The following is a 12944-nucleotide window of genomic DNA, read 5'->3' as shown; positions in this document are numbered from 1 at the left end:
AGTGTAGTTTTGATTTGCATTTCTCTTATTACTAAAGATGGTGAACATTTTTTCATATGTTTGTTGATTGCTTGTAGATCTTCTTCTGTGAAGTGTCTGTTCAAATCCTTAGCCCATTTGTTGATTGGGTTATTTGTATTCTTCGTGTAGAGTTTTTTTTTTTTTTTTTTTTTTTTTGCGGTATTGGGGATCGGACCCAGGGCCTTGTGCTTGCAAGGCAAGCACTCTACCAGCTGAGCTACCTCCCCAGCCCTCCTGTAGTTTTTTGAGTTCTTTATGTATTCTGGAAATTAGTGCTCTATCTGAAGTATGAGTGGCAAAGATTTTCTCCCACTCTGTAGGCTCTCTCTTCGCATTGCTGATAGTTTCCTTTGCTGAGAGAAAGCTATTTAGTTTGAATCTATCCCAGTTATTGATTCTTGCTTTTATTTCTTGTGCTATGGGAGTCCTGTTAAGGAAGTCTGATCCTAAGCCAACAAGGTGAAGATTTGGACCTACTTTTTCTTCTATAAGATGCAGGGTCTCTAGTCTGATTTCAAGGCCCCTGATCCATTGTGAGTTGGTTTTTGTGCAGGGTGAGAGGTAGGGGTTTAGTTCCATTCTGTTGCATATGGACTTCCAGTTTTCCCAGCACCATTTGTTGAAGAGGCTATCTTTTTCTCCATTGCATATTTTTGGCACCTTTGCCAGGACCCACTTTCTGTCACTGAGGCTTTGTCTTTGCTCATACGGCGCCTGGGCTGATGAGCCTGGCATTTTTCACAGCAGGATGCTTTTGCAATTTGGGGTCATTTTCTTATTTTTCTGTTTCCCCTCTGTATTGGCTTGGAAAGCGTACACTCTGTGATTAATTTTTAATTGTAATTGTTGGGAAATGGTTCCCCATAGTCTGTCATGTTTCTTTCTGTGCATCTTAGTGGCCGAGACACTGACTCTTTGTTCCAAGTTGTCTTTTTGAGGATGTCTTTATAGCAGACAGTCTTGGAAGATAGAGCTGGAGTCTCAGAGAACAGAGGGCAGCTTTGCTTACTTTATAGTATGAAAAGTTCTTCCTTTGTAGCACAGCATAGGCTGCTTGGTTTATTTCAGTTAGGAGAGATTCCAGCTCCTTAGTTGGAGTTTCCCTCTTGTAATGCAACATAAGCAAGTGACGTCTGCCCTCTTCAAGTCCCCCTGTGAAATAGAGATCCCTCGACTTTGGCACAGATGTTGAAACTTTGGCTATTGCTGTGAGTAGTAGTAAATAGTCCTTTGTCTTTGACCCAGGATTTTGTCTTCTCCCAACATCTGTGAAACTGTGTCAGGCTAACATGTTCGTGTGCAAGTAATCCAGAATTTTTTGATCTGCACAGGTCTTGATAGTACCCTAGATATTACAGCACAGAACCTCAGCTCACTGCAGTGTAATCATATGTTAGACTCTTCCAGAAAAATAAAAGGGTCTTAGAACCCCCTTCCAGTCTTTTATTATGCCATGTGTTGTTTTTAAATTCTGCATTTATTTTAAACCCAACAGGACATTGTGACACCATTATCTGTAGATTCACTCACACACTTACCATGCCACAGTGTTTCATTCTTTCTGGCTACTTTTTTTGGGGGGGTGTGGGGCGTGTACTGGGAATTGAACTCAGTTACTCAGCTACTGAGCCACATCCCCAGCCCTATTTTGTATTTGATTTAGAGACAGGCTCTCACTGAGTTGCTTAGCACCTCGCTGTTGCTGAGGCTTGCTTTGAACCCACAATCCTTCTGCCTCAGCCTCCTGAGCAGCTGGGATTACAGGCGTGCGCCACCATGCCCGGCCTCTTTCTGTCCATTTGACCAACCATGTGGGATCATGTGCCTTCTACCTGAAGAAAAATCCTTCTTATTTCCTTTTGTGTAGGTCTACTAATGACAAGGTCTGTGGGGTTTTTGTTTGACTAGTGACATGTTTTAATTCCAACTTGTGTGTGTGTGTGTGGTGCCGGGGATGGAACCCCGGGCCTCATATGTGCTAGGCAAGTGCTCTACCACCGAGCTGCACCCCACTCCTCAGCTGTGTTCTTGAAGGGTTGGTTGGTTTGCCTGCTTGCTTGCTGAGTGTAGGACTCACTGGTGTTTATTTTCTCTTAGCTCTTTAGGGACAGGGATGTCATTCCATTACCTCTGGCTTCTAGTGCAGAGGAGCCAGCTGTCATTCTGATGGTTGACCTTTGAAAGGAACTTGTTTCCTCACTGTTTCCATTATTTTCTCCTTATGTTTCCTTTTCTTTTTTTTTTTTTTTTTTTTTTTTTTTTTTTGGTGCTGGGGATCGAACCCAGGGCCTTAGTGCTTACAAGGCAAGCACTCTACCAACTGAGCTATCTCCCCAGCCCCTTATGTTTCCTTTTCTTTCAGCAGCTGTATTATGTACTGGTGTTGATTATCACTCTTATGTCAAACAATATGTATCATTATTTGTTGTTATTTAACAAACTACCTCAAAACATGGTGGCTTAGCACCATAATTATTATTTGACCTAAAGCTCTGCAGTAAACTGCAGAGCTCAGTGGAAAGGGCTTAATTCACTCTCTGTACATCAGCTGGGGCGGCCTGACTGCAGGATCTGTCTTGAAGATGTCGCTCCTGGCTGGCAAGTTGGTGCTGGCAAGTTGGAGTTTACCTGGGTCCAGGACCCCGGGCCCTGGGGTCCTCACCACACTTTGCTTGGGCTTCCCTTGGCATGATGGTGGGGGCCCAAGGGAAGAGGAGAAGTTTCCAGTCTCTTCAGGCTGGGGCAGCCAGCCCACGGCTGCCACATTCTCTTGGTAAAGCAGTTACAGAGCAGGAAAAAAGGGTGAAAAGATACAAATTCCACTACTCAGCAGGAGTATCAAAGCATTTGGGGCCACTTTTTAAAACCTTTACAAGGTGCTAAGTATGGTTTTGTTTTTGTACTTTTGTTTGCTTTTTGTAGGGAGAAGGGCTCATAGGATATAGTGAATCAGTGGAATAATTTAAAAAGCAGTTTTGGAAAGCACATTCTTTCTTCAGTTAAGGCTTCTGTCTACTGCTTTTGCACTTCTGATTTTGACTCCACTTACATGTAAGGCAGAGCTTCTCAGTATAGAAGCTTCTCGTCTGCTTCCTGTGTGTTCCATTTTCTGTCTCTCCATGCTTTATTCTGCCTGCTTTCCTGATCTTTCTTCCCATTCACTAGTTTTCTCTTCATCACTGTCTATTCTGCTAATCTACCTGGCTATTGAGCTGGCTATTGAGCTCCTGACTTTGGCAATTGTATTTTTTGATTCTTTGATTCCTATTTGATTATTTCTTTAAAAGTTTAAAGTTCTTTGTCAAAATTCTGAATGTCCTGTCTTCTTGAATGTTATCACAGTCATTTCAAGGTCTTTGTCAGATAATTGCAGTGTTTACAGCCCCCCTTGCAGTTCTGTTTCTGTTGGACGGTGTTTCTGTTGCTTTCTTTCCTATGTCCACATGTCTTGTGAGTGTGGCGATGTGCTGGACTTGTGTTTGCAAATGAGCTCGTAGGAATCACTTGAAGTTGGTCCGATGTTACTGTACTTAGATCTATTTTGCTTCTCCCAGGTACCTGGGGACAGTGTTAATCATGACAGCCTCACACCAGTTTCTGGACCTGAGTTACCTGAAGACACTCTGTGTTCTGTGAGGACCTGCCCCCGTGTGGGTCAGCCTCATTCCTTGATTGTGGTCCCACCCAGAGTAGGAGGTGTGCCCCAGGGCTATGCCCTGAGACCCCTGGACTTAGCCCCTGGCCCGAGTCCCAGGAGGTTGTCAGTTGCACTGTTTATCTTGCCTCCTCTTCCGGTCTTTAGTTAGTTCATCGCTGTCTTAGTGGGTAGCCAGCATCTTGTCAATAGCAGACACTTGGGCTGGAAATGGATGAGAACAGTTGTTATTTATCATAATTCCATGCAGATTTTGGCATATTTCTTTCTAGTCTTCTTTACACAGTTGCAGTCACATTGTATCATGTGTAATTTTTAGCCTGCTTTTTTACAAAATAAATATCTCCATGTTCTTTTAATTTTGTTTTAATGACCACATAATGTTCATCCCATGGCTGTGTCCTAATTTATATAATTTGTCGCTGGATATTAAGGTTAAATAGCACTTATTCAGTTCTTACCATGTACTGGGGGCTAGATATTGGAGACTGGGGCCTGAGATGTGACAATCAAATTAGAAAGGGGCTATGACAGAACTTTGGGCAGATACAATTTAAAAGTGAGGAGGGGGAGGAGAGGGTGGGAAAGAAAAAGGGAAAAGTTTCCAAACACCGACAAGTCCAAACCAGACTCCTTCCAGGGGTGTGGGCAGGGACGAGCGGGCTCTGGTGGCCTGCCTGGGCCCCCTGGCTTCTGACCGCACAGGCTGAGGCCTGCGGGCCCACCGCCACGTCACTTCCTGTCCCGCGCAGACTCTTCCAGCTGGAGTCGGAGGCCGACGCGCTGGTGCACTTCCAGCAGTTCTCCTCCCAGCTGCCACCCTTCTACGAGAGCTCCTCGCAGGTCCTGCACCTCGAGGTCCTGCAGCACCTGACCGACCTCATCCGCAACCACCCCAGCTGGTCGGTGGCGCACTTGGCCGTGGAGCTGGGGATCCGCGAGTGCTTCCATCACAGCCGCATCATCAGGTGCGCGGGCTGGGCTGGTGGTTTGAGCTCAAAAGGAGCAGCCTGACCCCGGGCCAGAACCTAGGAAGGCTGCTCGGTCACAGCTGGAGAGGGCTGAACGGGGCTCCCGCCCTGTGTCTCCTTCCAAGGTCTGGTGCCCTTCTAGAAGCTGGATGCCCTCGTGGTGTGTCCATTGGGCCAGCAGCTGTGTCGGTGAGGCCCTCGGAGAGGACACTGTGTCGGCTCTTGCATAGGACACCAGGGGCCAGTGGCTAGAGATAGCCACACCACCTCTGGTTCTCCACCCAGGACCACATGGCTTAGCCCCTGGGCCTGCAGCTCAAGCCTCATGCACATTTACATGTAGGATCCTGGGCACCAGGGCATCTGATGTCACAACAGATCTGTTTCCTGCAGGTGCAGCAGGTTCTGTACATAAGGATATTTAAACCCAGAGAGGTTAAGTGCATTGTTCAAGGTTAGCGGGATTTCTGTGTCCCGTGACCCTTTTCCATGTCACCCTATTGCCCACCTCATGCTGGTGTGGCCCTGGGGCACCTCTCTCACACAGGTGTGTAAAGTGAACTAAACCCTGATACAGATCATCAGAAACATAAGTTGCAGCTCAGCGCTGAGTTTGGACCAGCCAGCCTAAGCATGGTGTGAATGCTCTGAGCGCAGACAGACCCCGGGATGTCCCAGTGCCCCAGCCTGCACCCGATTCTGTGTCTGGGCTTCTCAGCAGCCCTGTCCCCTGGCCCCTGCCTGATCACTTTCCTGGCCTCCCTGCAGCTGTGCAAACAGCACGGAGAATGAGGAGGGCTGCACCCCGCTGCACCTGGCCTGCCGCAAAGGGGATGGGGAGATCCTGGTGGAGCTGGTGCAATACTGCCATGCCCAGATGGATGTCACCGACAACAAGGGAGAGACTGCCTTCCATTATGCTGTGCAGGGTGACAACTCCCAGGTGCTGCAGGTGAGCAGGGGGCAGGGGCAAGGTAATGGTTCTGACCACACCTCCACGTACCTGCAAGTTCTCCTAGGGCTTCTGGGCTCATGTGTCATGTGACACTCATCAAGAGACCCAGGTTGGCTTATCTGCAGCCCGGAAAAGTCCTCCCACTCAGCAAACTAAACACACGCCCAGTTCCAGCCAATCAGTTCAGTTCTGCCTTTCCTGAGTACCTGCTGTGAACCTGACCTCTGGGCTGGGGCATCCAGATCAGACCCTGCTTGTGGAGGCTCATGCTCCACGGTGGTCCTAATTTATAGGAACTAGGTGAGCCTAATTTATAGGAACTCAAACAAAACAAATCAGCCTCCTTCTGACTCTGGTAGGTGTGTTTGTCAGAGGTGCTCCTGTTAATTTTTTGGTTACTTAGAAGGTTTTTTAAAAACTGTTATTTAAAAGCTACCATATTAGGTTGAAAGAAAACGGAAATATCAGGAATTGTCTAGAAAGAGCGACCCTCTGAAGGTCACATCCGGTCTGCCTTGGCACCAGGAGTCTTCTGGAAGTTGCGAACCCGTATCTCATGCACAGTGCTCCCAGAGAGTGCTGCAGTGCTGCCTCCAGGCCAGGCCACCGTCTGGTCGGTGGCAACGCCGCGGCTCTTCATCAGCTGCTCATGGGCTGGCATGTCCTCACATGTTCTCGCTAATCCTCAGAAGGTCCCTAGCTGGGAACATGGTCCACTTTTTTCTCTTGCCATAGAAACTGAGGTTCAGGCCCCACTGAGGACCATGAAGCAGGAGGCAGGTGGCCCTGGTCTCCAGCCTGATGCCAACCCTGCTCTCTCCTGCTGTGTCACCATCCAGCCACCAGGAGGTGATCCTGCTGTCACATGGGTGCCCAGTGGCCATAATTAACCTCAGGGAGATAGCATGCACCCAAAGTGAGAAACAAACCCGTCTCAACTGTACTAGCACAGTAGCCTCTAGATCTGTGGATTTCACATCCGTCAACTTGACCAATTGAGGATGGAAATATTTTTTTAAGAAATGGTTCTGTACTGAACATGTACAGACTTTTTTCTTGTGGTTCTTCCCTAAACAACATAGTAGAAGAATTATTTACATAGCATTCACATTGTAGTAGGTACTGCAGGTAATCCGGAGATGGTTTAAAGTATATAGAAGGCAGGCCTCTAATCCCAGCTACCTGGGAGGCTGAGGCAGGAGGATCTCAAGTTCAAGGGAAGCCTCAAAATAAATGAATACAATATAATACACTATAACAAAGTACATGGGAGGATGTGTGTTGGTTACATGCAGCTGTTACACCATTTTATATAAAGACTTACATAGACTTTAGAATAGGGACATGTGTCCTGGAACGAATCTGGGGATACCAAGGGACAACTGTACTCTTTTACTGAAAATACATCTGCTAGTAGAAAAGACATTGAAGCCAGACAGCAGAATAAAACCTGGAAAGCAAGAAGGGCTTCCACCAGAACCTCAGGGCCCATCCCTAGATGCCACCACCTTTTAAGCTTCTTGATTGAGGGACTTGGATGTGAGCCTCAGTGGCCGCCCCTCACCTGGGTCTCCCTGGCCACTTGGTGCTGCTGCTGCTTTTCCCCAAGGCCTCCCTTCCCCATTGGTCCTCTTTAATTTCTTAGCAGCATCCTCAGGGCGTCAAACTCCCTTCCCCGTCAGTCCCAGAGAGGTGGCCCCAGTAGGTATTAGGGGAACGTGCAGGGGCTTCTCCCTGTCGGGCTGCAGCCGTCCCTGATGTCGTGCTGTCAGCTCCTAGGAAAGAACGCCTCGGCTGGCCTGAACCAGGTGAACAACCAAGGGCTGACCCCGCTGCACCTGGCCTGCCAGCTGGGGAAGCAGGAGATGGTGCGCGTGCTGCTGCTGTGCAATGCCCGCTGCAACATCGTGGGGCCCGGGGGCTACCCCATCCACACCGCCATGAAGTTCTCCCAGAAGGGGTAAGACGCGCGCCTTGTCAGCTGGCCCCTGGCACTGGCCTAGGGCCAGGAACATGCTTGCCGCTAACTGGGTGGGGGTGGTGGGGGTGAGCCTTGGTCTGCAAGCTCAACTGCACAAGCAGTGCAACTTTAGAATTTTCCGTGTGCACCTTAATCTCTAACCATGAGCTTCTCTTTGCCAAAGTGGAGAAGGTCCTCCAGTCCATCCCCCCTTCTCACCCTGCTCCACCCGGAGCGCCACTTCTGCGGGGCGAAGCAGTCGGGCTTGGAGGGGTCCCACTTCTTCACAGCCGCAGTGCTTGGTGGCTTCTGTGCCTGGCCAGGTGCCTTGTTCCTTCCTGACTGGTGGCACCGCTGGGCTGCAGGTGCTAGGCCCATGTCCTGGGAGCTCTAGACACTCTCTTATCTGTCCCCTTCTCCCAGACTTGGGAAACCCAGCCTTGAGAAAATACTACGTGTGTGTGAGTGGGGAGTGGGATCAGAGGCGACGCGGCACAAAGTCACACCCAGCAGGAGCAGTATCTAGACCGAATGAATGGGTGAATCGACTTAGTTGGCCCATCGATCCTGTGGCCTTATAGAAATGATCCAGATGAGCCCTGAGCCAGCAGCTGCAGGACAGGAGACACCACGTCACCCAGACCTGGCAGTGCAGCCTGCTGGGTGGCCGTGCATAAAGCACAGAGGGCAGACTCAGATGAGGAGGGCTTTCGTTCCCTGGGGCTTGCACCTGCTGTTCTGGCACCCGGGGACACTACTGTCACCTGTGAGGTCTTGTCCCAGCTGGGATGAGCCTGCTTCCTTTTTTTTTTTTTTTTTTTTTTTTTTCATTTTTGTTTTTGGGAATTGAACCCAGATGCGCTTTCTCACTGAGCTTCATCCCAGCCCTTTTTGAGTTTTTAAAAATTTTGAGATGGGTTCTCACTAAATTGCTCAGGCTGGGCTTGAACTTGTGATCCTCCTGCCTCAGTTTCCCGAGTTGCTGGGATTACAGGTGTGCCCCACCGCACCCAGCCTAAACCCTGCTTTCTTGATTCTCCCTAGCACAGCCAGAATGGACTGGAACTTTCAGAAAGACTTGACCAAATGGTTACAGAAAATACCAACACCCCCAGTGGTCAGGTGGCCTAGTTGCGGGTTGTGACCTGAAAGGACACCAAGTGACAGGTGATGCTTTTCTGTACCCAGGGGGCTGGCACATACCTGGCTCTTGCTGGGCTCCAACCACCCCAGGCTCTTTGTGCAGGCCCCATGTGCTCCCTGCTTGGCCCCCTCAGTCACCTCCCCTCTCTGCCCCCGAGCCATTCTCTGTGGGCCTGGCTTCTGAGCACCCAGGAAGATCCTTGCCCAGAGGACCAAGGGATGTCTCATGCTGTGGTCGAAACCAGTGGGGCGAAGGCTTGCACGTGGTAGCCAGCCGTGTTCCACTCTAAGAACCACGTGCTCTGTGTCCAGTTGTACTGAGAGTTGCTGTCCTGGCTCAGACCAGCAGCCCCCCTGCTTTGTCTTTGGATTCACGGAACTTGACCACAGCTGGGCTTGTGCCCGCACTCAGATGATGAGGTCCCCGTCCTGAAGGAAGGGAAACGTGCTGCCAGACAGTGAGAGTGCAGAGAAGAGGACACATGGGCTACCCTCCAAGTTAGGGAGGGTGTCCAGGCGCTGGGTCCAGGGAAGGCTTGTGGGGAGCAGAACCTGAGCCCGGCCATGCGTGGCCCGCTGGAGCTGGAGCCCCTGAGACCCCAGGGGAGGAAGTGGCGCTCAACCCCACAGCCTGGAGCTGGGCGCCTGGCCCTGGGGCGAGGGCTGTCGGGAGACGAGGCTCCAGTCCACTCTGGGGCCGATAGCATGTCGTGGCAGTAGCAGGTGGGAGTGCGAGCTGCCGCTGCTGGAGCCACTGGGCGCAGCGACCCAGAGAGCAGCCGAGTTAGCCCGTCTTACGGACGAGGGACCAGAGCCTCGGGCTGAGTAGCTCGCCAAGCCCTGGGGTTGTGCAGGGGTGTGAAGCCCAGGCAGCCTGTCCCTAGTAACTGCTTCTGTTTTTTTGTTTTTTTTGATAGTTTTTTTTTTTTAATTTTATTTTTATTTATTTTTATTTTTTTTAGTTGAAGATGGACCCAATACCTTTATATTATTTATTTTTATGTGGTACTGAGGATCGAATCCAGTGCCTCACGTGTGCTAGGCAAGTGCTCTGCCACTGTGCCACAACCCCAGCCCTTATTTATATTTTAATTTTTTTTAAATGCAGATGGACACAATGCCTTTGTTTTGTTTGTTTATTTTTATGTGGTGCTGAGAATCAAACCCAGTGCCTCACATTTGCTGGGCAAGTGCTCCACCACTGAGCTACAACCCAGGCCCCTGCATTCATTTTTTTTTTAACAGCTTTATTGAGATATACTTAGCATGCCCTATAATTCACCTATTTAAAGTATGCGATTCAATGACTTGGGATATTTTAAAGTTAATTATTACTATTCAGCCTAAAAAAAGGAAGGAAGTTCCGTTACAAGTTAATCAGCTTGAGAACTCCTGCTGTCAAGTTGCGGGAGTTCTCTACAGGTCTTGGTATCACCCTCTTACTTGATTCGTGGTTTGCAGCCCCCTCGCCCCTCCCCTCTCTGTGTGTCACCTTCACATTTTGTGGATCGTTTCTTGTGCCGAGCAGCAGCTCTTTGGTTTAACATAGTGCCATTTATTTGTTTTTGCCTTTGCATCCTGAGTTTTCAGTGTGGTATCCAAGAAATCGTTGCCACGGCCAGTGGGTTGGCTTCATTGTGATTTTTTAAGCAGGTGACGCTGCCCCTCCTTGGTAGGCAAAGTCCTGAGTCCCCGGCCTTACCCAGCGCCAGACCGCCTGCCTCTCCTCACTGCTTGGGGCCCCTCTCCCCGCAGGTGCGCTGAGATGATCATCAGCATGGACAGCAACCAGATCCACAGCAAGGACCCTCGCTACGGGGCCAGCCCCCTGCACTGGGCCAAGAATGCGGAGGTGAGTGGGGCTAGGGCAGGACTGAGCCCCGTGTTCCTCAGCACCTGCAGCCAGGAGGCTCCAAGTGCACCCGAAGGTGGCACGTCTCGCAGTGCCCCGTGGGAGAGAAGCCCAAGGAGAGGCGGAGTCCTGTCTCTGCTCTGCTGCTCACGGGCTGGTGCAGTTGTCCCCTTTGGCAGTTGTCCCCTTTGGGCTCAGGGCTCCTGTGGCCTGTCTGCAGTGTTGGATGGTAGTGCTGAGACGTTCTGCATGAATTGTAAAGTGCCTCACAAACGGAAGCTGTGCTGGTGGCGATGAGGATGCTGGTCAGCTGGCCCTGACGCGCACCTGGCTGGGCGTCCCTTTTGTGTTCTGGCCCAAGCTGAGCTAGGATGGGGGCCTCTGGGCTCATCACCAGGAAGCACAGCGCAGCAATCCAGGTGCCCCAGGCCCTGGCCTGCCCTGAGGCCTGCTGGGTCCGCAGGGGGAGATGCCAGCCTCAGACGGGACACCTCTTAGGCAGAAGTGTGGCGCCAGTGTGACCCCTTCCTGCTTCCTCGCCTACCGTCACCACACCTCTGCAGTCCAGACTCGCAGTGCCATTTACACTGCAGAGAGTGTCTGGCACCAGAGCCCAGGCTCGCCCCTCGGTCGCTCAGCTGCAGGACTGACTGAGGCGCAGGGATGTGGCTGCCGAGGCATGGCCCCGGGGCTGCAGGAGCGCAGCAGTCTGGGTCAGGCCCCGAGGAGCCTTGCAGGGAGGGAGCAGGATCCCTAGAAGGAGCACATCTGGCTCCTTGTCCCCTTGCTCCTGGGGTGCGATGGTGTGGGAGCCAGGGTCCAGGGCCACCTCTGTAGCTGGGACCTGCACCTGGACTCTCACTGCTCGAGCTTCCCAGGGGCCTCAGTGCCTGAGGGCCTCTTGGGGAGGAGCCCAGGGCCCAGTGCTCCCCAGGTTCCCCTGCTGACCCCTCCTGACCCGTGCCCCTCAGATGGCCCGGATGCTGCTCAGGCGGGGCTGCGACGTGGACAGCACCAGCGCCTCGGGGAACACGGCCCTGCATGTGGCCGTGATGCGAGGCCGCTTCGACTGCGTCATGGTGTTGCTGACCCACGGGGCCAACGCAGGAGCCCGCGGCGAAAACGGCAACACCCCGCTGCACCTGGCCATGTCGGTGAGCCCTGCCCACACCTGGCGCCGTCCCCCCTGCCTGCCTCTGCGTCAGGGCTGGCTCGCGGCCCCCGGCCCCTCCTTTCCTCACCCACTCACCATCTTTCTCCCATCCAAGGATCAGTTCAGACCCTGCTTCCTCCCTCAGGAAGCCTTCCGGAACCTTCCTCAGCCCCAAATGACATCTCCTTCCTCTTTCTTCACTAACTTTTCCTCCTGTACCCCAGACCCTCGCACGGCACGAGGGGAGTTCACCCCTGGCCGCCAACAGCTATGATCTTGGGCAAGTCTTGTCACTTGTCAGCTTTGATGTCCTATCTGAAAAATGGGGTGTCATTGCCCAGCCAGGAGGTAGCTCTGTGCGGAATGTCTGATGACACAGGCAGTACCTGGCAGGGAGTGGCCACCCCACGGGTCAGTGCTGCTGCCCTTCAGGACAGGGAAGAATGTCCTGCAGATCCATCTCCCCAGGGGCCCGTAAGCCTCGGGACAGCAGGGCCTGCCAATGCTGCCGGGCAGCCGGGCAGCCATGGTGGTGGTGTGAGGACAGTACGTTTATTGGTTCATTGAAGACGAGGAGGGGGAGCGGTAATTCCTGCCCTTAGAGCTCCATGGCCTCCTCAGACTCTAGCATAAACATTATTCCTCAGGAGGAGAAGATACTGTATTGCAGGCGCACATGGGTGTGTGGTTGCGCTAGCCATGCACCTGCGCTAGAGTCCACGTGCATGTACATCCGTTAGTGAGTCTCAGCACAGGCACGACTCCTGGGACTCTGAAAGAAATAGTCAGGACAAATTCAAAGATATCCTGTTTTGTACCAAAGGTCATAACTGTAGCAGAGACATTGTTGCCTAAGAGACTAGAACTATAAATAAGACTGAACATTTTTAGCTCTTGAATGGGCCCTTGGAATGATCTAGTTAAGCAGTTCTCGAAGGCAAAGACTATGTGGTCTGTTTGGCCCCCTTATACTCTTTAAAAATATTGATGATCCCAGAGACTTCTCATTTGTATGGATTTTGTCTAGCTATATTTGCCACTTCAAAAGCTTAAAGATATTTTCAAAATATTTATTAATTCATTTAAAAACAATAATTGTGGGCCAGGAGTGTGGCTAATGGTAAAGCACTTGCCTAGTGTGCCTAAGGCCCTGGGTTACACCCCCAGAGCCCCAGCACCAAAAAATAAAAAATAAAAAATTAATTAAGGAAACAGCAGTAATGAACCAAGCACA

At 51.2% G+C, this 12944-nt stretch overlaps 1 protein-coding gene across 12 annotated transcripts in view; it reads left to right on the top strand.

Moving 5' to 3' along the window:
* Positions 1-12944, top strand: part of Pla2g6 (phospholipase A2 group VI) — a 50068-nt gene that overhangs the window by 20060 nt on the left and 17064 nt on the right. For 10 of the 12 annotated variants that reach the window (XM_047549623.1, XM_047549621.1, XM_047549618.1 and 7 more), the window contains 5 exons: positions 4429-4644; positions 5416-5599; positions 7375-7562; positions 10461-10557; positions 11529-11711. In XM_047549623.1, coding sequence (XP_047405579.1) covers positions 4429-4644; positions 5416-5599; positions 7375-7562; positions 10461-10557; positions 11529-11711 — 868 coding nt within the window. Of the gene's footprint in view, positions 1-4428; positions 4645-5415; positions 5600-7374; positions 7563-10460; positions 10558-11528; positions 11712-12944 lie in introns of those variants that run through there. The other 2 variants (XM_047549629.1, XM_047549628.1) reach the window with 2 other exon arrangements.

This window comes from Sciurus carolinensis, chromosome 4, assembly GCF_902686445.1.
Source record: "Sciurus carolinensis chromosome 4, mSciCar1.2, whole genome shotgun sequence".
Taxonomy (NCBI): Eukaryota; Metazoa; Chordata; class Mammalia; order Rodentia; family Sciuridae; genus Sciurus; species Sciurus carolinensis.
Note: the sequence above shows the minus strand (reverse complement) of the source record. Positions and strands in the feature narration are given on the sequence as shown.